The sequence below is a fragment of the Euprymna scolopes genome, chromosome 32, assembly GCF_053919585.1.
Source record: "Euprymna scolopes isolate OS-2025 chromosome 32, ASM5391958v1, whole genome shotgun sequence".
Taxonomy (NCBI): domain Eukaryota; kingdom Metazoa; phylum Mollusca; class Cephalopoda; order Sepiida; family Sepiolidae; genus Euprymna; species Euprymna scolopes.
In genome coordinates this window covers 5732106-5759524 of record NC_136513.1, presented here as the reverse complement: position 1 = coordinate 5759524, position 27419 = coordinate 5732106, and the positions used below count along the sequence as shown (strand labels likewise).

Sequence of the window (27419 nt, the reverse complement as noted above, 5' to 3'; positions counted from 1 at the left end):
GTAGAAATGTAATTCAGGATTCACTATAAACTCCTCTTTGCTTAAGCACCCTTTTTTCTTTTTTTTTGGGGGGGGGGGTTCCATTGTCTTAAAACCAAAAGAAGCAAGCCAGTAAGTTAGACATAAGATCAAGTGTGATTTTGAGAAGTCCGTGTACTAGGATAAGCATATACTAACCTACAAAAGCCCCATTGGCATCCCCAATAGCGGTATCTCAGCTAATTAGCAAGGTGAAGCTTGGAACGGTGGACCTAAGACGACAGAATAGTACATCAACCTGACAGTAAAAAAGCCACTGTCAAACTAATTTGTAAGTCAACATATAAGACAGTTATTTTAAACATTCTATTAATTTCATTATCTGGAACTTTTGTTCATCAATGATTGGCCACTTCAGTTCTTGAACAAATATAATGAAAATGACAAGTGCCTTAACGTTTGTTTCAGATTATTTTTTTTAAGGCATATCAAATTTATTAAATAAAAAAAATTAATAAATAAATCATGACACTTATTGTCATTAATGAATTTTATACAATTAGTTAAACAAGTCATTTTACCTATAGTTGGAGATTCAAGAGAGGAGTGAGGATATAACTAAACAATAGAATCGACAGTTTTTTAATTTGGCATCACTGATTCTAGTCGGTGACAATATCTGATGGAGGCTTCCTTTCTAAGACAATTGCCCTTGATATGTCAAAGGCTTTTGATAGGATGTGGCATAAAGGTCTACTCTACAAAATCTCCAACTACGCTATAGCTGGAAACATCTTTTCAATTATTAAATCATTCTCTCTGATAGGTTCATAAGAGCAGTGGTTGATGGGCAAAAATCTGATTAATGCCGGAGTCCCTTAGGGTTCCATCCTGGGCCTAACTCTCTGATCTATATCAATAATCTCCTAAATTACATTCCAAGATCATTTGTAGACATTTATGCTAACGACACTACCATCTATGGCAACATTTCAAAGGCCGTAAACGACCAATTCTTTGATTCTCTCTCCTCTGATCTTGAGCACGTAGTGCAATGGAGAAAGAGGTGGCTGGTTAATTTTAATGCATGCAAGACCAAGCTTATCTTTCCATCATGAACGTACTGATTTCTGTCTGGCATAAATTTAAATGAATGGCTGTCATCTTGAGGAGGCTCAATGTTTAAAACTTCTGGTCTTGACCTTTACTCCTGATCTGAAATGGAACACGTACATCAAATCTGTTACCAGGGCTGTTGGGAAAATGGTGGGATCGTTCTACCGTTCCAGTAGATATCTCATTGCTGATGTAATTCTTTACATGTATAAAAGCCAAGTGCGTGCAAGGATGGAGTACTGTTGCCACATCTGGGCAGGAGCTGCTAGAAGCAGCTTATCCTGCCTTGACAGTTCAAAATAGATTTCAAAGCCTAATGGGGGATGTCCTTTTCTCTTCCCTGGAACCACTTTCCCACAAAAGAGACGCCGCGAGCCTGTCTCTGCTTTATTATTTTCATGGCAAGTGCTCATCTGAGCTCCAATCTATGGTCCCCCCTGCCCTAACTTTCACACAAAAAAAAAAAAAAAAAAAAAAAAACACTCATCTAGCTGAAGCCACTATCAATAATTTCCCTCACTCTTTATCTGCGCCTAAACCTAAACAGATTCCATGAACAGGGCTTCTTTCTTAGAACTGCACGCCTGTGGAACTCTGTTCCATTTTCCTGCTTTCCTACTGACTACAATATGGTTGTCTTCAAGTCCAACGTGCACAAATTCTTGATGAGCCATCCCCTTAAGTAATCCAGTTTACCAAAGTCCACTACTAATGATGACCGACATGTTCCCCTTGACCACTGTACACTCATTAACCCTTATGTTCTAGTGGCTTTTGGGCCTTGATAAGTGGTGACTCCTTTGTAAAAAAAAAAAAAAAAAAAAAAAAACACCTCTATCTCCCACAAAATTTCAACTGTTGGTATAGAGTTTTGAAAGCTGTACATGTACCCACTCCACACGATTTTTGTAGATATCTATGTCCAATGATATTCTACCAATTTTCCACCCAGGTTTGGTTGTTCAAACAGAATCATGGCCTCTAATACATCCACAAATGTTTCCAAATTATTGATTTCTTCCTTTTTATTGTAGCAGTAGCAACATTGTTGCAGGATCAATAATCGATCAGCTTCTATAGAAGTAAATTCAATGACTAGCACTGTATATGAATAAGCAAAGAACCTATTATTTCCCTTCACCCAGTGAGCGAAATGTCATCGTCTGCCTCCGCCTCCCCCCCTTTTTTAAAGGAGTCAAGATGTTAGTGTTTTAAAACAGAAAAAAAAACAGACTCCCATATTGCAAATCTATTAATAAAAGTTTGTTTAAATAGTTTATTCTATATAAAGATAAAGAACAACAATAAAAAGATATTTTAATGTTACATTTTCCTGCTACACCAGATGAAACTGCAGTAAAGTGCTAAGATATACCTTTTAATTATTTATGATAGTTACAAAGCTTTATCAAAAAAAAAAATAGTCTTTTGTGCAATAGCTGTCATTTTGATTCACCTGTGTTCCAATTTTAAGTTTATTTTTTTATGCCTGAGATGATATATTATTCCTGTCTTTGCTGGTCCAATCTAAGATAGTGGCTTCAGAACTTTCCAACATGATGTCAGATGTCTTGTATATTTTTTTTTCAGGAAAGGGGTATCTTCTTTGATTGTCATCTTAAGAATGGCCACCCCCCTTATGTTTTTAATTTGCCATTCTCATCATTCTTAAACATCTTCCTTCCTTTTATTTTGTTTTTAGAATACCATGTCAGTCTTTACTGACAGTTTCTAATGAGCAGCCAAATAGACAAATGTTTTTGATAATGAGTTTCAAAACGCACGCAAGACAGTAAAGAAAATATAGACATTCATCGAAATAAATAAAAAATAAACAAATAGTATAACTGTGAATGGAATCTTTCTTTTGAATACAACAAGTGTTGTGTGTGTGTGTGTGTGTATGATGATGATGATTGCAACGTCTTTTCAGACGAGTGCCACTCCTTCAGGCACTGAAAGTCCATGAGCCGAAAATGACTTTAGTCTTGCCGGCAAAATTCACACGCTCAAACAGACCTGACACTGAAGACGGTCATTAGTATACATACATATATATACATGCACGCATACATACATACACACATACATATAACACACATATGCATACATACATACACAATACATAATACACATACATACATACACAATACATAATACACATACATATCGATACACAGGACAGTCAATGGAATACATACATATATAAATGCAAATATACATATACACACATACATATCTGTAAACATACACACATATATACATACATATGCACATATATACATACATGAATATGCACTCATACAAACATGCACAAGCACATACAAACACATGCATATATGCACATACATACATACAAACAATATATATATATACGTATATACATACACACACATACACAGATATACACACATATACATACACCTGTACATGAACATACATACATCTACACATACATATAATGATGGCGGATCAATTATTACGTGCTTCCAGCATTTCAGGCCTACACGCGTCACAACTTTTCCATGGCTGAGAGACTATCTATACACAGAGGATGTTAAGTTTTAGCTTTGTACGACAGCTAAATCTCTCTCTCTGTTCAAAATGTTGACATCCAGCAACAAGCAAGAGCAAGATAGCCAGCAACAAGTCAAACTGCAGACCAACTTAATGCGGGTACTAGTCTCCCGCTTTATGTTTTTTTTGTTTTTTTTTAAAAAAAAATCTAAGATTTGCTTCTCCTAAAGGAGTTGCCTTCACCACGACTTACGGGAGCCCTCTCCACCTCACATACACACGACATTAAACACATGCGTACATACAGATGTACGCCAACATACGTATGCATGTGCACACACATGCAACCATAATCACGTAGAGGCACACAAATACGAACATACATATGCCTATACATACGTACACACACATATACATGTAAAATACACATGAAGGAACATTCCAAAAGTCATACATAGTAAGTGATCATTTTTGTCCCTTTTCCTTCCTGATCTTTTTCCTCCTTTTTTTTTTTTTTTTAAATAAAAAGTTTGTTTTAGACTCACACATATGCAGTACATGATAATGATTGTGATCATGTTGACAAATTCACACATAATTTTCCAAATAACTCAACGTACGAATTGACGAAAAACAATATATATATGCGCCATAGCCTAAAGAGGGTTTTTTCTTTTACCTTTCTATATTGTTCTCATGTCATGATAAAGTTATATGTAACTTATTAATCTTTTACTTACATATAATCAGTCAGCCATTCCCACACTAATCTATTTTTACATTGTTTATATATTTTCTCTTGTCATTGATGGAAAAGTTTTCAGTGACAGGAAATTTTCATCCGAGACAGTTTAAAAAATGCACTATAAGTAGGACACCAAGATGGAAACATTGATTTTATTTTATTTTTTTTTTTTAATTTGTGCTACTTGTATTTTGTCTTGTCCAAGAAAAACTTATGAACCCAAAAATCCCATCCCCAAAATTAAAAAAGACATGACTCTTTCCACCCAAAATGCTAAGCCTTTATCGGCATTCTAAAAATATCTGTAAACAGATGGTGTTAAAGTAAAATGAAAATAATTGAATTATAAAATAAAAATAATTAATGAAATGTTTTTTGCAAAGCAATTTTTAAGCAAATTAGTTGATTAGTATATTAGAAATTTATTCAGCTTTTGGAAATACAAATTTTTGCATTATAATCTCACTGACAGTGCAACAAATGGACCAACTTTTTTTTTTTTTTTTTTTTTTTTTTTACACAGTGATCACCACTTATCAAGGCCCGGAAGCCACTCAGGGATAAGGGTTATTGCAAGTACATTACGTTAGTGTGGAGATTTGATGAAGTGTTTACTTAAGGGGGGGCGGTTCATTAGGAATTTGTTAACGTTGGACTTAAAGATATCCAAGTTGTAGTCCGGTGGGAAGCAGGCAGACGGAACAGAGTTCCACAGGCATGCAGTTCTAAGAAAGAAGCTTTGTTCATGGAATCCACGTTTTGATTTAGGCACAGATATAGAGTGGGGGAAATTTTTCACAGTGGATTCAGCCAGACGGGTGCTTTTCGTGAAATATTGGCGAGGGGTACCAGAGACTGGAGCTCAGACGAGCACCTACCATGGAAATAACGATAAAACAAGGATAGACTCGCAACGTCTCTTCTGTGGGAGAGAGGTTGCAGGGTAGAGAAAAGGGCATCCCCCACTAAGCCATGAAGTTTATTTTGTACTCTGTCAAGGCAGGATAGGCTGTTTTTTGCAGCTCCTTTCCAGATATGGCAACAGTATTCCATCCTTGGACGTACTTGACTTTATGAATATAGAGATCATAGGAATAAACTACTATCATGATTTTTGTAGAAAAAGCAACATAAGAAACATTTTCAAGACACAGTATAATGAATTACTGACATGTTTTATTTGTATATTTATTAAAGTTTCAGGAGTCTAATTTTTTGCAGGATTCAGAATCAAAATCAGTTGATTTCTCATCTCCAAAATGCAGATAAGTTTTGACAGAGTTGAAAGTCAGAATATTTTTATATATATATTTTATGTATATTAAATAGAATCTGGAGTTTGATGTATATTTTTTCTGACAACTAATTGGGTGTCATTAGTTTTTCTTGGGGTTATAGAAAAAAAAAAAAAAAAAAAAAAAAAAAAAACCCAGCAAAATCGATATGTGGAAGGAACTTACTTTTTGAGCAGCGCTGAGGACTTTGTCCAAAAACCTCAGCCATTCGAAGACAAAGACGGGTCGCTTTGACTCCTGAATTTTTTTCAGAGCTTCATCATTCAGCAGGAGGCTATGAGCTAGCTCCATGGTGTTCAAGACACACATGTATTTTTTTTGTTATGTTTCTCCTATAAGGATTGAAACCAATATCTGAAACAAACAAAAATAATGGTTAAAAACAACAGAAATCATCTCTAACCGTTTAAGTTTATAAAAAAAATCTTTTTCACAATATTAGAGAAGTCTTAGAAATGTCTTTGCAGTTTGTACAGTCCTTTAATTTAAATTTTTTTTTCTCATTAATGAAAGGATACTGCCAATAATTTACAAATAATCTTATACATAGAGCATAAATTAGTTAAGAAAAATGCAAAGTTCTTGATCATAGGTTCTACATGAGCTAATATAAAGTATTTCATTTAAAACACTACACATTAGTGTTTACTGCACAGAGGGTATGTTTAGACCAATGAAATCCTTATACATTAAACAGATACTAATGTATAGTTTTTAAATAAAATATACATATATTATCTGTACTCGTGAACCACTTATTCCACTTTGATTTTATTAAAATTTTATAAACTACTATCTATTATAAAAACTACCTCCCATCTGGCAGCTATTAATCTAATTTTAAGTATTAATTTTAAATGCATTATTTATATTACATACTTCTAATATAAATCTATTATAAAAAATACTTTAATTTAAATTATTTCATTTGAAAATTAATGAACAGGATATTTTAAATTTTGCTAATTCATCCACTTTTTTTTTTTAAATATAAACGTATATGACAAAATTACAAATGAATAAAAAAAAAAACAATTTATTATAAACTATTTCAAAAATAGTTATGTAAATTAGGCACAAAACTTCATGAGGTTAGACCTTAACTTTTTACTATATATATTTAGCATTTTAAAAGTCTAATGTATTACTGATTTAAATAACAGTGAACCATCTTGATGGTAATATAGGTGTAATAAATAAAACGCTTAAATTTATTCATTTAGAAAACATTTCTTTTATAATCTATAATATAATTCTGTGTGTGTGTATGTATGTATATATATATATATATATATATATATATATATATATATATATATATATATGTGTGTGTGTGTGTGTGTGTGTATGTGTTGCAAAAACTTTCAACAGAGGCGACACATTTGCAGGAGATTGATATCATTTTAAAGCACGACCCTTCAGACGACAAATATCGAAAAATTGGCCAAAAACATTAATTCATTCACCCACAACTGGGCACTTTTCTACAGGGAGGGGTAACAAAAAATTGTTCCTTCATGACAATTTAGCCAAACATGCATGCGCAATTAACTTCTTTCTTGAATCAGTTTAAATATTAAAAAAAAAAAAAAAAAAAAAAAAAAATCGACCTAAATTCGCTCACGTGATCATAGACCAGTCGGTATAAGTGGCAGCGTCGTTATCTTAAGATTGCACGTTCGAACTGAGATATCTAATGCATTTTTTTTTTTTTTATCTTTAAAGTTTTAATATTGAAACAGGGTTATTTATGCTATTTTTTCGGGGTTTTTTTTTCTATTTTTCCATCACATTGTTTTTTTTTTTGTTTGCTTTTCCAATTTGTTGAAGTTTTAACATTTAAAACAGGGTTATTTCTTTTCCGTTCACTTATTCTTTATTTTGCATCACATTCGCCGTTTTTGGGTTTTGTTTTGTTTTTTCGATTTAAAAAGTTATATTTAAATAGGGTTATTACGTTCACATATTCTTTATTTTCCATTTTGTTTTGATTTACCTCCCACCCATACACACACACATACTTCCAAACACCCGGGCAATGCCGGGTAACTCTGCTAGTTAAAAATATGTCTGATTACCTCTATATTATTACATAGAAGTATCATTTACTATTCAGTAAAGATAATTATTTTGTCATTTAATTTACATGTTTTTAGTGTGTACAGACACCCGTATATCTTAGATGGCGATTCTAAGTAAGAGAATCACTCTTTCTGTACATGTTCACAGAGAAATTAAAAAATATTAGAGAGTGGTTGTATCAGTTTAAACATCTTGGCAGTAAAGTTACAAAGAACAACAGAGCGAATTGAATGCACGAATCAACAAATTTCAGCTAGACAAGTTGAAAGAAATCTGAAAGTCAAATCTTCCTACTAAGATGAAACAAAATTCTTTGAAGCCATTGTTAAATTTATTCTGGTATAATGGAAGCAATAAGACTTTCATCCAATGATTAGAAAAGAAACTTGTCAGTGTGTACATAAAAATGCTAAGAGCTGCTGTTAACATCTGGAGGCGGAATAAGAGAGCAACTCTACAAGCATTTCTTGGATCTCAATCTTAATTAAAGAGAAGAACCAGATGTGCTGGTCATTGCTGGGGTGGGGGTGGAGTCAAGGATGAAATAGTCAGCAAGGTTCTTTTGGAGATGCCAAAACAAGGATGTAATTTAGTGGAGAGAGCACACAGAACTTAACTAACATAGCATACAACGTACGTCCTATGAAGACATATAATATTAAGATGGCTGGATGATACAGGACTTGTCTATATTTAACAAAAGTTGTTTATTTTCAATGGAAATCCCTCCAGACAAGGCATGGAAACACTTGATGTAAGGAGTTAACAAAAACGAAAATGATTATTGCAAAGACAGAAGATGCTTAGTATTGAAAATACAAGTAGGAAAAAAAACAGTAGGAAGAAAGTTTCACAAGCTTGCAGTTCTTGGACAGAAGCTACTGGAATAAAAAGCTGTATTACAAAGAGGTATAAAAATAGCAACTTGATCAAAGCCATTAGACCAGAAAAAAAAAAAGTAGGGACAGATCTGAAATAAAGAACACTTGCCAGAGATTGACTATCCAAATAAATGAATTTAAGAGCAAACTAGTTTATACCCAGCCATTAAATGGTGTCAATACAAAACCATCATCTAACTTGTTTTATTATTTGTACGAAAATATTGAAATTTCTTTGACAAAAAATGCTAATTAGTATTTACATGAGTAAGTAACTGATTTATTTATTGGCTTAAAAATAAATAAAGCATTAGAAATTATGCTTTTAATAAAATAAATTGCTTTGAACTGATGCTGAATACTCTTTATGCCTATTTTTTGCATCTTATATTAAAAAGTAATTTAGTTTGAATATATTTGTACGTTTTTATTTTATTATGTTAATTTCTTTAAATCTATATAACACACATTCAGTTTTTAAAAAGTTCTTTAAACTTACGCAAGATTCAAACTGTGCCATTCACATTGTTGAAAACTACTATCTTACGAATGTGTACTCTGCCTAATCCATTTTTGTCAACTAATCACAGGTTTCTGTTTGTATATGAACACAAATTCCAAAACAGCATAACATTTTCATATTATATAGATTATGTTTCAAATAATTCCTCAAACGTTTTTGTTGACACTGATTTGTTTATGGACATTTTTAAATGTAAAATGATCGCAGTGGTGATTAAACATCAGATAAGATTTGAAAGTAGTATCAAATTTAGTCACGGCATAGTTTAACTTCAGTTTGAAATAGCATGTTTGTTAGTCTGTTCCACTTTCATTGATTTATTGTTAAACATGTGTATACGTTTTTGTGAGGTGCATAAATGATGATTTTGATTAGCAATCTAACTCTTTCCCTCAATAAGATGCTAAATAGCTTACATTTTTGTGAATAAAATCTCTAGTTGAAAGTGTGTAATCTTGGTAATGGAATTCAGACAGTTCACACAAGTCCTTGTAAATCTGTTACTAAAAGTACAAAGAAGCACAACCAGTTTCTGAATTTTTTTTTTAACGATGAAATTGTCGCCCTAGAAAAGATGACATGATTCCATTTCTGTTTGATGAAAACCGGTTTTCTGTTTTGATGCAGACTATCTATTAGTTGGCAAGTTGTGTACAAATTTCAAGAGCAATAGGAGCCTTCTGTCATGTCTGAAAGTGACACAATGTTCCACAAACTAAATCGGAGATGCACCGCTGTACAACCCATGCTCTTTATCGATCCAAGTTATAACAACAGGACCATTGCCAGCACCCTTAAAATGCATTGCTGCATTGCCACGAATAACGGACGTGCCCAAGGTGATGAAAACAGTTTCCAGCTATGATTATAGTCTTTGATGTGGTTTCAAATGAGGGCCACATCATGCCATTTCACATCTTCGAAATCAGCTTGAAAGTCAACACCAAAGTGTACCTGGATGTGCTGAAGAATGTGGTTATCCCCTGGTGCAATCCGGTGGCTACTGGCAGACTCTGGGTGTGGCAGCAGGACTAGGCGACGACTCACAAGCCCAAAGAGACCCAGGTTTGTCTTCAAAAGGAGTGCTACGGTTTTGTACTCTTCTCTCACTGGCCCCTCACCTCCTCCCCCAACCCGCTAGACTACTTTGTTTAATCATACGTCAAGACCATCACCAACATGACCTTCTACAACACCAAAGCTGGTCTGATCGCCGCCAACCGCCAAGTATTTACCAAGCTCCAGCTGGCGCTTGTGGAAAAGGCATGCTCCCAGTTCCAGAGGCAGTAATTGAGGCTGAAAGCGACTAAATTGAACCAATGTCAGCTCTACTACATAATCAAGTTACCGGAATTGATTTTTTCATAAAAAGTTTTAAAATAAAACTATATTGTTTTCTTTAGGGTGACAACTACCATTCCACATTATATACATACATACTAGCAGAGAGGTCTGACATTGCCCGGGATTGAATGAGGATCAAATTTTCCACACTTCCAATACTTTTGTCATCGCAATAAGTAGAATCGACCATTTTTCAATAAAATCTATGGATTGCCTGCTTTATTTGGGAACCCACTGTAGTGCAACAAGAGGAAGTTTATATGCTTCCATGCAGCGAGTCTACAATACATTGTAGTCTACATTGCACTGTAGAGAACCCAGAGTTGATTTTATGAAATTATTTTATATATAGACTTGAATTAAAGTTTAAAATACAAAAGTTAAGTATCATGCTTCAATTGTGCTCTAAACAGAAACATTCATTCGAACATGCCTACTGTTAATTTAATATGCTGGTCTTTTCTGCTTGTGTGGTGATAAAACTTCCTAAATGCACTTGTGATGTTAGGCTGCATAAAAGTGTTAACTTTGATCAAAATCAGATTATTCCTTCTTTAATCAGCTTTTTCCATAAAAAAATCAAGATCACTCTCAGACACATGAAGTTTATTTGTGAAATTTCAAAAAGAAGAATTGGCTTAACCAATTTGGAGTCCATACAGAACGAACTCACAGTGCCATATATATATATATATATATATATATATATATATATATATGTGTGTGTGTGTGTGAGAATGGTAGTTTGCTTGAAGCATTATTGATAAGTGGGTACTTATAAAGGTTAGTAGTAATTTATAAAACTGACATAGTGAAAGAGGATGAACAAAAACAATCGACGATCATATTTGAGGTATAAATCTTAAATTTTTCAATCGCTCATTCACATATATCGGTAAATATGAAACTGGAAACGGTGAAAACTTTTCCTTCCCTAAACAAACTGAACTTTTTTCTTTTTAGAGAAGAGGAGTGTTTCTCACAAGCTATTAAAAGATGTTCTATCATCCCAGAACATTTAGCAGTACATCTCTAGGTGTGTCAGAAATTTCGTGAAAAATAGTGAATAATTCCACCCCGTCTTTCCAAGCTTATAACTCCTCGAAAAATGTAATTCAAGCCCTAATTTTTTATTTTTTTCAATGCAAGGACCAAGGTTTCATAAAAAAAAAAAAAAAGTTGTTTTTTTTGGGTTTTTTTAAGGTTTTAAACTTCAGACTTTACAGGTAAATTTCTAAAAAACACCACATTTTTTTGTTTTAAATTTGAATATATTATTTATTGACCTTTTCTCTTCAATTTGTGATATATAACACTTTGGTGAGTAAATTAATTATTTACTTTTTAATAGACATTTCAAAATGGGAGGCGTGAATTATTCGACCCCCTGTCTTTCCAAGCTTATAACTACTCGAAAAATGTAATTCAAGCTCTAATTTTTTTTTCAATTAAAGGAACAAGGACCAAGGTTTAATTAAAAAAAAAAAACAAAAAAACAAACAACGTGGTTAAAAAAAAAAGGTTTTAAACTTCGAACTTTACAGGTAAATTTCTAAAAAAACTATTTTTTTTTGTTTTAAATTTGAATATATTATTTATTGACCTTTTCTCTTCAATTTGTGATATATAAAACTTTGGTGAGTAAATTAATTATTTACTTTTTAAGAGACACTTGAAAATGGGGGGGGCGTGAATTTAAAAAAAAAAAACGTTTGTCTAAAATATTCTCTTCGGTTTATTGGAAAGAGCATAAAATTTCACATTGACCCTGAAAATATCGTAAAAATAGAATCAATAGAAAAATTTTGATAGATTTTTAAAGTTTAAAAATTGAAAAATATTGAGTTCGTAAAATTCATTACTGTTTTTTTTTTTTTTTTTTTAAAAATATTTCTATTACTTTTAAAACAACTTTAATAGTTTATTTTGGAAGTATAATCCATAAAGAAAATAAACAATCCACTTTTAAAAGAGAAATTACGAGTTTTTTTTATATTTTATTCGCAGTTTCGTGTTAGGGGATTCAAAAATTCCAATAAAAATTCTGATACACCTAGTACATCTCATATTTATTGAAATATGTGAAAGATCTTATATATCTCAGTGTCAGTGTCTAGCCATACTGCCGAGTCAGATGATAAAACACTTATTTTTGGATAACTATAAATATTTAAATAAAGTTATATGTATATCACATATTTGTACATACAAGATTCACTCCTAAACTAATTAACCAAATATGAATTTTGGAACATAGCTGCAAGGTATAAAAATAATGATAATATGAACCATAGTTTTATTACTTTATTTAAGCCCCCTCCCCCCCGTCTCCTTTGTATGTGAGATTTAACAATATTTTTCTCCATTTCTGGTTCATTCTAGTTTCTTAGTTAACCAAAAGAGTATGGATTTTTTTTTTCTATATGGAAGATAAATTTAATTTATATTGTTTGTTTTGTTTTGTTTTTTGGAGGGGGTGGGGGGGTCATGGTAAAAAGTTATTTAAAAAAGATATACTTCCTTACAACTAACCTTGTTCTTTAAATCATGTAGGGCAAATATTATATTTAATAGATTTTAATTAGGCACCGCCAAAACTGGGGGGGGGGGGGGCAGGTAAGTACTTCTTGACGGACCGTCTTTTTAAAAATCTACCAAAAATCAGGTAATTATCCAATCAATACGAAATTTTCAGCGATTATTAAGAGAAGAATGAACTTTATAACAGTGTACTTATTTTTCATAAACGATATTTATATATTTTTTTTTTACTTACAACCCCCCCCCCCTTTGTTTTGAGGTGGTACAAATATGCTTAAAATAATCATTTGAAACTGAACACATGTGTTGTTGTAAGGGACAGAAATATAGATTAAAAAAAAAAAAAAAAATTGTTTGCATACCTTATTTTGACGTCTGAATATCAGAACTTCGATTGTGTTTAATTATCCCGCTTTTGAGTTTTGAGGTGTGAAATTCGGTGAATATGTTAAGTAAAATAATTAAGTTAAGCAAAACAAAAAAAAATTTTTTTTTAATATTTATACGAAAAAAGCCATTTTAAAATCTTTGATAAATAAATTAACAATTTTTTTTTTTTTTAGCGAGCCGAATAATGCATGACCATGATTAAACAGGGCATGCTTTGAAGAATCGATACAAAAAAAAAATTCGATAAATATTGTGCCCTTTGTGTTAAAAATAGCATCATTTTTTCGATCCCGTTTGAAAACGTTTGCCGCCTTTCGACTACGGTGGACCAAATGCGCTGAAATAATTTTTTTTTTTTATTCTGCTTTTAATTGCCCCTCCCCCATTTTGGAGAGCCTGGCCCCCACACACATACACATTAAAAACCAAACTCATACAAATGGTCACCCATCTGGTACTGGCCAGCCTCAGCATTAATAATACATTGAAATTTTCGTTACTGAAAAATAAGTTTTTTTGGCCTGTTTGGTCTTCCATAGTTTGCTTTTTATCGAATACAAACGTAAACAGTGTCGATCTAGACTCTAGATCGACGTGAAGTAACTGGTTGCCTATATGAATAAGTGGAATTATTTGAAATCCAGGTACTTATATTATAATATTTTTGCATATTCTCATAGAAAATCATCCTAAATCTTAGACAACAAATAAATAAATGAATTATTTCAAAAACCTTTTTAAAAAAATATTTATGTACGTTTTTTGTGCAAGACAAAAAATGTCAATTGTTAACTTTTGGGGAAAATTTAACATTTAAAATTTAATTAAAAATAGTAGAAAAAGTTTTACATTATTCTGTTTTCTATATGATAAAATTCAGGGTTTTATCTTTCTGGGAAAAAAAAAAGTTACTCAGAAATAATGGATTTTGATAAATGTAATTTCATTTTAAAAAACAACTTGATTTTTCGGCCATTTTTGGCGGTGCCTAATTTTAATATTTAATCGTGATTAATTTTTTGAAGGACAGCAGAGTTTGGCCCTATTACTTAGCTGATCATTATCAATTATGGAATATATATTCTAGGCAACACAGTGACTAACATAGGCACATTTTTTCTATAAACGTTACCATTTAGAGAGCGACTGAGGATTGACTGTGAATTTAATATTTCCTTGAAACTTCCTCCTTTGGAGGAAGCTGGCTCAACCCGTCTAAGTTTAACACCATGCATCAAACAAGCAACCCCCCTTAACTAAAATAAGTGCTATACTAGAAAAAGAATGAATAGAGGAAAGAATTGATGTACATCAAATTTGACTTTATAATTTGTCTATTGCGCAAAATGTCTCTTAATGATGATGAACAGAAAATGTATTGATCTAGTGTGTGTGTGTGTGTGTGTGTGTGTGTGTGTGTGTGCGCGTGCGCGCGCGTGCAAAATGTCCATTGACTTCCTTATGCTCAGTTTCGATGTGGAGAAGTTAGGTTTTACGTAATTTATGTCCAATCTCCATACATGTGTGCAAGTTTGATTGACTAGGTAAACTTATCAATATTAAGTGTAACAGATAAAGTATAGACAATTCTGTTTCACATTTTTCCTTTTTTGAACCTAAATGTAACTAAATCTAACTCCAAGTTTTAGAAGCTGAAAAGACCCTCATCAGCTGCAAATCCAAAGTTCTAACAATAAAGCCACGGTGACTAACGTCGTGAACAATAATGCAAGTTTTCTGCTGAAGTTTGCAAGAACCTAATTTAAACTTTGCAATTGGAACATTTCAACTGACAGAAAAGAAATTCCTCATACACACAAAACTGTTTACACAAAGAAATATAAAATAAACTTTAAAATAAAAAATACAAATGAAGAAAGGCGTGAATGAGGAGGCCCATTAAAATGTAAAACAAAAATAGCAAACGATGGATTGTTTGTCACAGAAAAATGAAATAGTCTGACCCACAACTTAAATAGTGGCGCCATGTGGAATCAATTATTATTATTAGCTGTTTTAGTCATTCTTGCAGGGTTGGAAAATCGGTTAGAAGCAGCAGCAGCGGCAGCAGCTGAGAAAAAGATTGATAAAGGCAGACAGGCGGGAAGAGAGACAGATGCGAATAGAGCTAAAATAAAATTGCGCCAATTCCATCAGAAAATGGCTAATCTTAAATTGTTTTATTTTAATCAACTATTCTATATGTTCATGTTCTATAATTTCCAGGGTATGCTAATATTTTTAAATAACAAGCATTTCATAAATTGTTCCTGTCATTTAATTGTTTTATAATTTTATTAAAAAAAAAAAAGAAAAAAATTTAGACTTCCTATATTTTGTTATGCAAAAAATCAAATTTATTCATTTTAGCATTTATCTATCGCACGACATATTAGAAAACAAAATATTTGTTGAAATAAATATCCACTATAATTACATTTATTTAATAATATGTTAACATTGTCCTACATAATAACACTAGTTGAAAGTTTGTCATTCAACTCCTTGGCCTAACATTTACAGGCAACATGAATTGGAACAAATACACACATGACGTTGCCATGGCTGCTATGCAAAGGTGGGTTTACTTTGCAGTGGTAAAAGAAAAACAAAAACTCACACCTAACAATATCCTATATTTTTTTACATTTATCATAGAATATTGTTGCCACATATGAGCCAATGCACTAACTACTAGTCTTTGTATTGAACAAAGTCCAAAAAAGAGTGTCCAATCTAATAGGTCCTGCACTGTCAACCAAGCTCCAACCCTTGTCCCATCGCCACGTTTTATAAGTACTTTAATGAAATATGCTCTGACGAACTCGTAACATTGTAGCAGCAAAGAGCCTTCTACCCTGAAAAGTTTCTTCTCTCAAACTACTAAACTTTGGAATTCCATCTCTATAGCCCACTTCACTGCAGAAACTCGAGCGTAATTTGAATACACATCTCACTGTTCAACTCCCTACTTAGGGAGTATGCCTACAGGGATACTAATTCATAGTAATTCCTTACATCTTAATGACAATCTGCCTTGTTCGAGGTGCATGAGTTTAGAAAAATAAAATAAAGATTGTGTAAACTTTATGAAAACAACTGAATAGAGACTAATGAGGAGTAAAGTGAGTTACAATTTACAGTAGGAACTAACTGGTAAATCTCATTAAACGTCTGCTATTTAAAGAACTATTAGGGTTTTGTATAAAGAACAAACTGAAAATATTGCAATTCACTGGCTAGGTAGAATGAAATAGCTAGGCAGAATCAAATTCCGTTTGTCAGATGCAATGCTATCTAGGTCTAACATGGAAAATCTGACTCACTTTTACAAATTAGATATATATGCGCTCTGTTAATCAACAGTTGACAATTCACTTATAAGTTTTCATAAAAGGATAAAGCACTCTAGGTATGTGATAATGCATACAAACATGTATCATAATTTCCCTTTCTTCATGATGAAGGTCTGTAATATAAGGGTAAAAAACTTCAGATGTGTACAAACTGGTCTGGTTTCAGGCTTCAACTAGAAGTATTCGCTAATCTAGCTATACTGACAACCCATGATACAGAAAAGCAAGCTGTCTGTCGATCACATAGACACATAATTCACATGTTTAAATATATTTAAATGTGTTTTCTAATGATTGGATTAACTGAAACTGCAGTAATGCAACGAGATAAATTCCTTTTAATGCTGAAATATCTGTCTCTAAACAGAACAGTTCTGAACCACTTTCTATTTTAATCAAAACCACATCATTTTGATTCTAGAAAATGTTTAAAAGCTTAAAGGGTCTTAAGAAATTGAAATTCAGGAAATCTTAATTGGTGTTGAATGGTTATGGATCAAATTTAGTACAAATCTGAAATATTTATATTTTTTAAGAGGAATGTTATGCCCATATTATGACCCCAAAACTTTTAAATAGTCCAAAGAAACTGAAAATTGATCTCTAGTACATAGTTAAAATTTCACAAAAATCTAGAATATCTGAAGCTCCCCATCTTATTTTTGATACATTTGCATAAACTAAATTAAATAAAATATAACTCACATCATTGCTACTCACACCCAACAGTTGCTCCAAAATTCATAATGCTCAATTCATTCAGGAATGACTCCTGTACATAGAAATATAAAAACACTCACACATACCTAACTTTATAAAGATATATAATATAAATAAAAGGTGGATAGTGAGAAAAAGAGGCAAACAATGTCACGCCTCTTAGATTTAAGAATGTTGTGAGTACGCCTATTTATATATAGTGCAGTAGAAATAGATAAGGCAAGTTGTTTTTGTTGATACGATAAGACACATACCACAATAACTTATGATATAAGATTTATTCAAAGAAATTCCAGAGATGGGAGAGGGTACTTCTACAATATTAAAGCATAAGTTTTCAAAAGACTCATGTAAAGTGTTACATTTATTTTTAGTGAGTTAATTATGTTAATTCGCAGTGACATACTTACTAAAGAGAACTTTTACTATAGACAAAACGAAAAAGTGGTAAAAAATGAATAAACTATGTAACAAATGTCAAAGGCAAAGTAAGTTACTCTTCTACCTAACTGGATAAGTTTTTAGTATTTTAACTTATTTCAAAGTGTTTGCTCAGTTAAAAAAAACAAGTAACATTGAGCATTACACGAAAACAAGAAAAAAGAGCTTGCATGAGGGTCACATCTTTGTAATCTGGATAATCGCTCAAAAATGGAAAATTAAACAAAATACTGGTAGAAACCTACTGAATAAATGTCAAGTACTTGTCTATGTTGAGTTTATCTGATTAACTGGCTAGGCCCAGTAAGTAATCTTCTTCCCATGATCGGGGATATACATGTGGCTGGTGGGGGTGGGGATCGTTTGTGAAATTGATATCCTAGCAAACTTCTTTTTACAGAGGAAACTGGCATAGCTTGATTAGGGTTAATACCACACCAGATACCTAATATAATTAGATGTGAAAGTTCTGCCTCATCTGATCTAATAAATTCAGACGTTACTTCATCTGACAATGATCTTTTCTGATCAAGGAAAGATTGCTGATTAAAGTGATTTGAGAAAGTTTAGTCTGTCAAGAATATTTTCAATTCAAAACTGAAGGAATGGTGTTCGACCAAATATGATGGGGAGCATTTTTTGTTACTACTTTTTAAATTATTCCAAAAATTTATGTTTTTTGTGTGTGTGTGTATTAGATAAGGAATGCGTGAAAAGCAGAGACAGAATGGATATAATTTTCTTCCGCTTTCATCTTGTATCAAAGTTTGTACTAGATTTCCTCCTCCACCATCCACAGTCAAAGTCTAGACATCTTCACATCTTGGCATAAAGTACCCAACCACCTTTGTTTTAGCTGTCCTATTTGCCTCTTCCCAAGGGGTCATCATCTTGAATTTTGTTTTCACAACAAGGTTTTTATAGTACACTAGCGAGGATACCCAGCGTTGTCAGAGTGTTTGGAGGTGTAAAAGAACAAAAGGGTTAGTAGGGAAGGGAGGCTCGAACTAGTGACAAACCGGAAGGCAGAAAAGAAAGCAAAAGAAAATAAACTTTTACTGCTAAGCTACAAAGCCATAGAAAGTGAAAAGCGTTCAAATTTAGCGAGGTCAATCAAAAAGTTGACTTGCTAAGTGAATGCAGACATAAACGTTGGCTGAACACCAGTTTAAGCATTCCACCGTTTCATTTATTTGTTTCTCCACGATGTTGAGGAAACCAAGCTCCCTGGAAAAAAGGGGAACTCTCAAATGAATAGCAGTTTGATGTTTTCCCCACATTGATCAAAGCTAATTGCTTTCAAGACATTCCGGCACAAAAGGCTGCTGACAGCTTTGCTTTCGATTAGTTTCGCTTTTATACGAAAAAGCCAAACAAACATGCGACAGAATGGAATAGCATGAATTTTGTAAAAGTCGCTCAAATAAAAGATATAGATGATCTCCATTCACAAATCGTAGATATTACAATCTAAGTAGTACATAAAAAGTTCTAAAATAATACCCCTCCCCAAGAACCCCAGCGAAAAAAGCCTTTGCTGGACATACAAAAATGTGCAGCCGTTTTGTCTTTAATATATATAGATGTCCATGCTAGCACAGACGATTTCCCCTCATTTTGTCAGAGATCCGCACAACATCATAACGAACAGAGATGAATATTGGCAGATTTGAGCCAGATTACACAAGAAGGCCAATGTAATATAACTTTTTTTGTCTTCTTATAATGGAAAGACTGTTTTAAAACGGTTTCATTAAAGAAGATATTGTATTAATGAATCAGTGAACTGAAAATGATCGATACAGAAGTCATTACACTTCTATAAACAACTCCGTACAGGCCATTGTTCATAACTCATTGCAAACTATTATATACATGGTAGAACGATAAAATTGTTGTCCTTCGAAAGACAGGATTCCATTTCCATTTGATGAAAACTGGTTTTCCTTTTTTGTTGCAGACCATCTATTAGTTGGCCAATTGTATACAAATCCTAAGAGCAATAGGAGCCTTCTATCATATCTGAAAATGACACAATGTTCAATGAGCAAGATCAGAGATGCGCCATTGTACAACTCATGCTCTCTACCAGTACAAATTCTAACAACAAATCTATTGCCAGCATTCTCAAAATGCATCGCTGGATTGCCATGAATAACAAAGACATGCCCAGGGTGATGAAAACAGTTTTCAGCCACAGTTATGATCTTTGGTGTGGTTTCAAGTGAGGGCCACATCATGCCACCTCACATCTTCAAAGTCGGCTTGAAAGTCAACATACAAGTGTACCTGAATGTGCTGAAGAGTGTAGTGATCCTTTGGTGTAATCTGGTGACCGCTAACAGACCCTGGGTGTGGCAGCAAGACTCGGCGCTGGCTGTCAAGTCCAAGGTTTGTCTTCAGAAGGAGTGCTACGACTTTGTACCCTTCTCTCACAGACGCCTCTCCTTTCTCCTCTGACTAACCCACTGCACTACTTCATTTGGTTATACGTTGAGAACATCAATATGATCTTCCACAATACCAAAGCCAGCCTGATTGTTGAGCATTTGCTGAGTTCACAGCAGCACTTATGAAAAAAGCATGCTCCCAGTTCCAGACCCATAGCGAGGCGGTGAGTAAGGCTGAAGGTAGCTACATTGAATAGATGCAAGCTCTACCGCATAATCAAGTTACCGGAATTGATTTTTCAATAAAAGTTTTCAAGTAAAGCTGTATTGTTGTTTTCTTGAGAACGACAACTTTATCGTTCCACCCTGTATTATTCACTGCAAAAAATTTTCTGCAAGCAACTACTGAAAAGGATTCAATCTAGATTACTTTCTGCTCCAACACTGAAGCCAAGTGAAGTAATATCTTTTTTGCATAGCCAAATATGAAAGATTTGATAACATTCATATAGAATAAAATGTGGCACAATTTACCAATACAGACTGGTTTATACAAAAATTAAAGATGGCACTCAAAGGATGCTAATATGATAATTTTCCTGAAAAAAGATTTTCTCTAAAATAGATTTAATAGAATGTCATCAATATTATGCTTAGTCTCCAATCTCTAATATAATACATGTTCCTAGATTTCAATATATGTCTATTGAAATAACTACTTCCTTGCATGTAATAGTCATGGGGGTAATTTAACATATACTAAAGCAAATGCTAGCATCAACCAGCAGCAGCAGCTCGCTGAAATAAGTTTATAAACAAAATAGCTTTTTTTCCAAATGATTGGTTATAAAAGTTATAAGTTGGGAAGCAATAAAAAAAACAAAACAGTGCCATCCCTTTTTTTTTTTTTTTTTTTTTATACACCATAAGTATACTAGTAAGTAAGTAAATAAAAAATAATAGTATAAGTTTATTATTTTACTATTATCTTCTATAATATAAATCTCACCGGTCAGTTTAAATGTATGTATGTATGTTTGTATATCTACCTAAAACTTTCAGATTTTCACAAAATCGGTATAATTTTGAAGCTCGAACCTTCGGACGTCAAATATTGAAAACTTGGCCCAAGACAGTAATTCCTTCACCCTCAACTGGGCATTTTCCTACAAGGAGGGATGGCTTTTTTCGCCGATATTTTTTAAAGTTATCCTCTCTTTTTGATTGACTAGACTTAATTTAAACCTTTGCTTAGCGATGGTTTCAGCAAAGACGTCACTTTTTTTTTTCCACATTCTTTTCCTCCTTCACGGTACGGGTACGAGTCTGCCTACTACCACTTTTTTTTTTTTTTTTTTGCTCAACACATACCTCGCTGAAATATTAAATTTATAAACAAAATGGCTTTTTTCCAAATGACTGATTATAAAAGTTATAGGTTGGGAAGCAATTAAAAAAAAACAAAAAAAAAACAGTGCCATCCTTTTCTACATCATGAGCATACTAGTAAGTAAATAAATAAAAGATAATATAAGTTTATTATTTTACTATTATTTCATATATTTCAGATATTCTAAAGAATTGAGAGCTGAAAATTAAGTGTTAAAGAATTAATACAACAAATACAATCTTTTTTTATGATGACTGATGTGAGGCAGGCAGAACAGCATTTTTTTTTTTTTTTTTTTTTGCACTGCCTTGGGCCAAACAAGGCTAAAACAAGACAACTAAAATATCTTTCTCACCACAACTAATAAAAGGGTAATGTGCTATAAAGACATGTTACTGAGAAGCTGCATTCCCTTCTGTCCCTTAATGAAGCAACAATCGACCTTGTTTACAAATATTAAGTGAAAAAGTATGGCACTCAGATTCAGAAAGTTAAGCTGATATAGACTTGTTGAGCTGATAATAGAATGCAAGGTATTAGAGATCTAATCATAACATGGGGTTTTTACTTGGAGTGTCACCACTTATCCTTGAATGACCTCCAGACCTTGATAAGAGTTAAGTCTTAGGTGGATAAAGAGACAAGATCAGTCACAGTGGAATTTGGGTAGGGGTAAATTATTGATCCAATAGGAATTTATTCACATTAGACTTGATGACCATGTTTTAGTCAGCTGGGAAGCAGACAAATGGTATTGTGTTCCACAGACGGATAGTTCTAGGAAAGAAACTCTGCATATGAAATTTTCATTTAGTTTTGGGTAGAGATAGAAAGTGAGAAAAGTTGTTGACATTTGTTTTAGCTAGGCGAGTTGTGAACGTTTCATAGAGAGGGACCATAGAGACATAGATCTAGGTGAACGAGTCTTTCCAGACAAAGATCCCACATGGAAATGACCCTGAGCAACGATGGTTCTACAGTAACAAATTCTTAAATACTTTATCACAATCAATAAGATGTGCTGCACAAACAGCGTCTTGAAATTCTTCCAAATAGTTTGGATAATTCTAACTTTTTTCAAGCAGACCAAAGCAATGTAGGCCTCCATAAACCCATCGATAAAATACCATGCTAAAAACCCACACCACTAAAACTGATCAGTTCAAACAAAATTCACAAACAAAATTCAAAAAGGATCATTGAAACGCAGACAATTATCTACATAATGTTAATGTGTGCAGGAATTTCATGTTCTTACCTACGTCATCACTTTTCATACACATTATCTGATTAGCAAAGATGGTGATTATTCATCTGCTGTCACTAAGCTAAATAATTCTAACTTTATCCATTTTAAAATGAATTGCTGTAAATGTCATCCAATTGACTAAAGCAGTATAATTTTAAATACGTTTCAAAAAAAAATAAAATAAAAAAAAATGACGTTTGAAAAATATTTAGCTTACAATTATTTTTATAAGACAAAATGTTTGTTTTTAAAAGAACTAAATTGCTACAATCTCCATTATATAAAAGTCACTTTGTGCTCACGAGAGAGAGAGAGAGAGAGAGAGAGAGAGAGAGAGAGAGAGAGAGAGAGAGAGAGAGAGAGAGAGAGAGAGAGAGAGAGAGTTCCTCCCTCATAGATTCCAAAACGGCTGAGCCTATGTTTTGCAAATTTCATACAAAGCTAATTTATATGTCTGGCAGTGTTATGAGATATCTTTTGTACAGAAAGTCGTCCAATAAGTATTGAAAAAATTCGATTTTAAAAATGGCTTTTCTTTTATAGATAAAACAAGAATAATTTTTACAGGGGAACAATTTACATCACACTAGCTAAGAGAAATAATAAAATCTCAGCAAATCACTTCTAAAAAAAAAAAAAACAGATTTATTATGATCTGGGGATATAGGTTAGTGGTAGAACATTCGACTACAGAGCGAATGATCCCCTGTTCAAGCCTAAGTGTACCTCATTATTTTATTCCAAATTTTTCTTATTAATGAATTCAATTTACCATAAAAGATGTATCATTTAAAATTGCTGCAGATCATTTCTTCGTTTGCATATTTTAAAACTAAGCATTATTCAGAAGTGACTTTTCCAGGGCATTCACCATGAAGTCCAAATATCAGCTGATGTGATATTGTCAACAAATTCACGGAATTTGATGAACAACATTTTTTATTTTTTTTTAATTTTTTGTACAAATTAGTCCAGTATGCGAATTATTCCTCATAACATAATATTCAATAGAGGATTGATTCTATAATAATACATACATACATAATCTGCATAAATTAAAATATCATGTTTAAACATATTTTACGACCGGGCTACACTGGGTTGTCAGCGATTTTTGAATAAATTTTTATTTATTTGCATAATATTTAGATAACGATTTATTATTTTTACAAAAGTCATTAATATTTTATCATAATGGTACCGACCCTGGCATTGGTTTCAGAAGCAATATTATTATTGACACTAAATTATCGACAATGACAATTACAGAAGTATTTTTTTTTAACTTACTAGTATTGATACTGACAGATATTTGTTTCAAAAGGAATATTATTATTAAATCAGTAAATTATACAGAATTATGTAGAAAGCACCATGGAATTTTCACAGGGTGCTGATAGTTTGTCTAATAATGTTTGTATGTTTTTTTTATGTTATAACCTTCCATAGATTTTAAATACTAAAATCGTCCGATATACAAAATAAAAAAATATATAAAAAGAATTATCTGATGTTAGTGGTTTTCAAAATTTACATTTTACTTTCAACATTTTGAAAAATTGCTCTAAAATTCAACAAGATGTTATAAATAGAATTGTCCTCATACACTTAAGTGAAATTCATTTTATTTTATTTATTTAAATGCTATTTACTTGATAATTATATTTATCGTCAGAAAGATACACATTTTTTAATTTTAAATTACCACAAAGGAATTGAAACTTTAAAACATTCATTAGATTCATTTATAAAATATATTCAAATGACATGTTTACGGTAAAAAAATAAAATAAAATAAGCAACTATGGATTATCTACGAAGTCCTAATTTATAATCCGCCCCTTAAAAAAAAAAGAATATTCTAACACAAAAAAATAAATAAAATGTAATCATCAAATTACAAAAATTAAAACCTTTTGCAAAGCGTATGCAATAATGTAGATAAATAAATGCAGTTTCTAATGTGTGAAGTCCAATATTGGCAGAGATTTGTGAATTATAAATAAACAAGTCAACAAATATCTACTTTCTCATTCAATATGATCAAACCAAAATATAAAATGTACAGTATTCAGTTCTACTATAAAAGCCATAGATATTGTTTTCCAATGGACGGAGAGCTATTTATAAAAAAACAAGAATTAAAATAAAAACATACCATGTCTCCATTTTATTATCATTATCAAATAATATAGCTTTCTATTTCTCAGGTGAAATGAAACAGACAAGAAGACGTTTTATGCAGGAGAGAATCACGATTGTAGAGGCTGATTTCACAACAAAATCAGTTGTCTAAATTCAACAGACTCACAATAACATCTCAACAAATTCAAACAAATTGGAAGTGTAGAGAATAATATTGGCGATTGCAATGGCCACTTAATATAAAATGTGAATAGAGATTAAGAGAATTCCCCCATGTGATGTTGGATGAGATCATTACAATGCGAGAGTAGCTATAACAGTGGTTGTCAACCTATGTTTAGGTCCATGGACTTTCATGTGTCAGAATGATATTTCCCCCCTTCAAAAAATGTCTGATTGAAAATATATACATTAACAATAACTAACACTAACATAATAGCATTTAATGCATATGCCACCGTTTTCTCTTAATAATAAATGCTACTTGAAAATCTTTCAATGTTTAGTTTCTCCATTTTAAAGCATATCATTTTTTTTTTTTTTTTTGTTATTTAATATTAAAATATAATACCTACCAGAAAGGAATCGATAAACATGAACTACATAGTAACCTAGTTGGGCAGAGAGTGTTAGCTATCCTCTGTGTATTAGTATAAATAACTGAAATCGATACAACTAAATTTGATTCAGTTGATTACATAGCGCTAGTATCCATTATGCAACTAGAGTACAAAAAAGTCTGTAGATATTCTTTAAATTTCCTTTCTATGCACTATAGTTATTTTCATGGTTAAGTGCTCGTCTAAGCTTCTATCTTTAGTCTCCCCTGCCAAACTTTCACACAAAAAAAAAAAAGAACTCCTCTAGCTACAACTACTATCAACAATCCCCCATTCTCTATCTGTGCTTAAATCTAAATGCAAATTTCATTAACAAAGCTTCTTTTCTAGAACTGCCCTCCTGTATAAGTGTTCTGCCTATGATATGCTAATCTTCAGGCCTAATGTAAACAAGTTCTTGTTGCGCCATCTTCTTAAATAATCAAATTCTACCATTAATGGTGACAACGCTGTTGTTTTGATGACTATCAAACTCTCATAAATCCTTATCCTCGAGTGGCCTTCAGGTATTGATAAGTAGTGACTTCCTTGGGGAAAAAAGGGGAAGGGGTCAATTGTAACAATAGCTCTGATCCTGTGTCTACAATACAAGTTCGATTAACTCAAACAATTTTTGTTAGGTTTGTTACAGTTTGAAATAGTATTTTTGTTGGTCCATCACACTTAAAAGCATTTTTATCACTAAACTCAGATTGAATAATCATAATTTTTATTGCTAATCCTATCAAAATAATATCAAATTAAAAATTTTTAACTTTACCCTTCTTTTTGAGAAGGATCAATTCATTTTGAAGTAGGCTCAATCATAAGACGGATTTCTCTAGGAGAGCACAACACAGACAGTAAAATGGATCTTTCATGAAAAAATTAAAAACAAGCTATTTGGGTTTTGTCAAAATCTATATATCTATAAAAGTGAACGTGTCTATCTGTGTCTGTGTGTGTACATTTCCCTACACAATAACTCTGTCAATTTTAAGTCTACAGATTTGAAATTTGATATACAGGGTAATGAGATTTGGGAAAAATCGATGTGATCGGTTTTCAGCCAGAAATTTGGCAATTAAGGGATCAAAGTTCAACGATTTGACCTTTGAAAACTACCAAAATTTTAAGGGTCATAATAGGGGTCAAAGTTAAAAAAATTGACCACTTTTTTTGCTCAACATACACCTCCAAGTATCCGGGCAACGCCGGGCATCCATGGTAGTAATTCTACAAATTAGTAATCTGAGCAATGTCGGGTACTTTAACTAGTTTATGAAATTAATTTCCAAACATCTTTTTCTTCTAAATATAGAAATTAAACTTTTAAAAATATACATACGCTTCAAGTTACATTCTTTCCTTTGTTTTCTTCAAAACGTTAGCCTCAAATTAGAATTTTTAATCTGCCAGGGGGTTATGGCATAACGCTAACTTCAATGTCTGCAACTCAAATAGGCTGACTTACTTTCTTCGCAGCTATGTTTAGTGGTGTGGTGGAAGAAAGAGGAGTGGAAGAATGATGCATCATGGATGATGTAACCAAATTCTTGCAGGTCACCGAACCTCCTACAAAACAGTTTGTCCCAGTAACTATCTTTCTAACAGAACAGTCTATAAAGTAAACATAAGTACCATTGAGTAACGCAAAAACAAACAAAACAATTTATGCTTGAAGAAAAAAGTTTAGAAAATCGAAACTATTTTATT

At 32.5% G+C, this 27419-nt stretch overlaps 1 protein-coding gene across 3 annotated transcripts in view; it reads right to left on the bottom strand.

Annotated features, from left to right (window-relative positions):
* LOC145256195 (HEAT repeat-containing protein 5B-like) overlaps nucleotides 1–27419 on the bottom strand; it is a 292341-nt gene that overhangs the window by 183482 nt on the left and 81440 nt on the right. For all 3 annotated transcript variants that reach the window (XM_080114803.1, XM_080114802.1, XM_080114805.1), the window contains exon 2: nucleotides 5818–6006. In XM_080114803.1, coding sequence (XP_079970929.1) covers nucleotides 5818–5961 — 144 coding nt within the window. In that variant the 5' untranslated portion in view covers nucleotides 5962–6006. The remainder of the gene's footprint in view (nucleotides 1–5817; nucleotides 6007–27419) is intronic.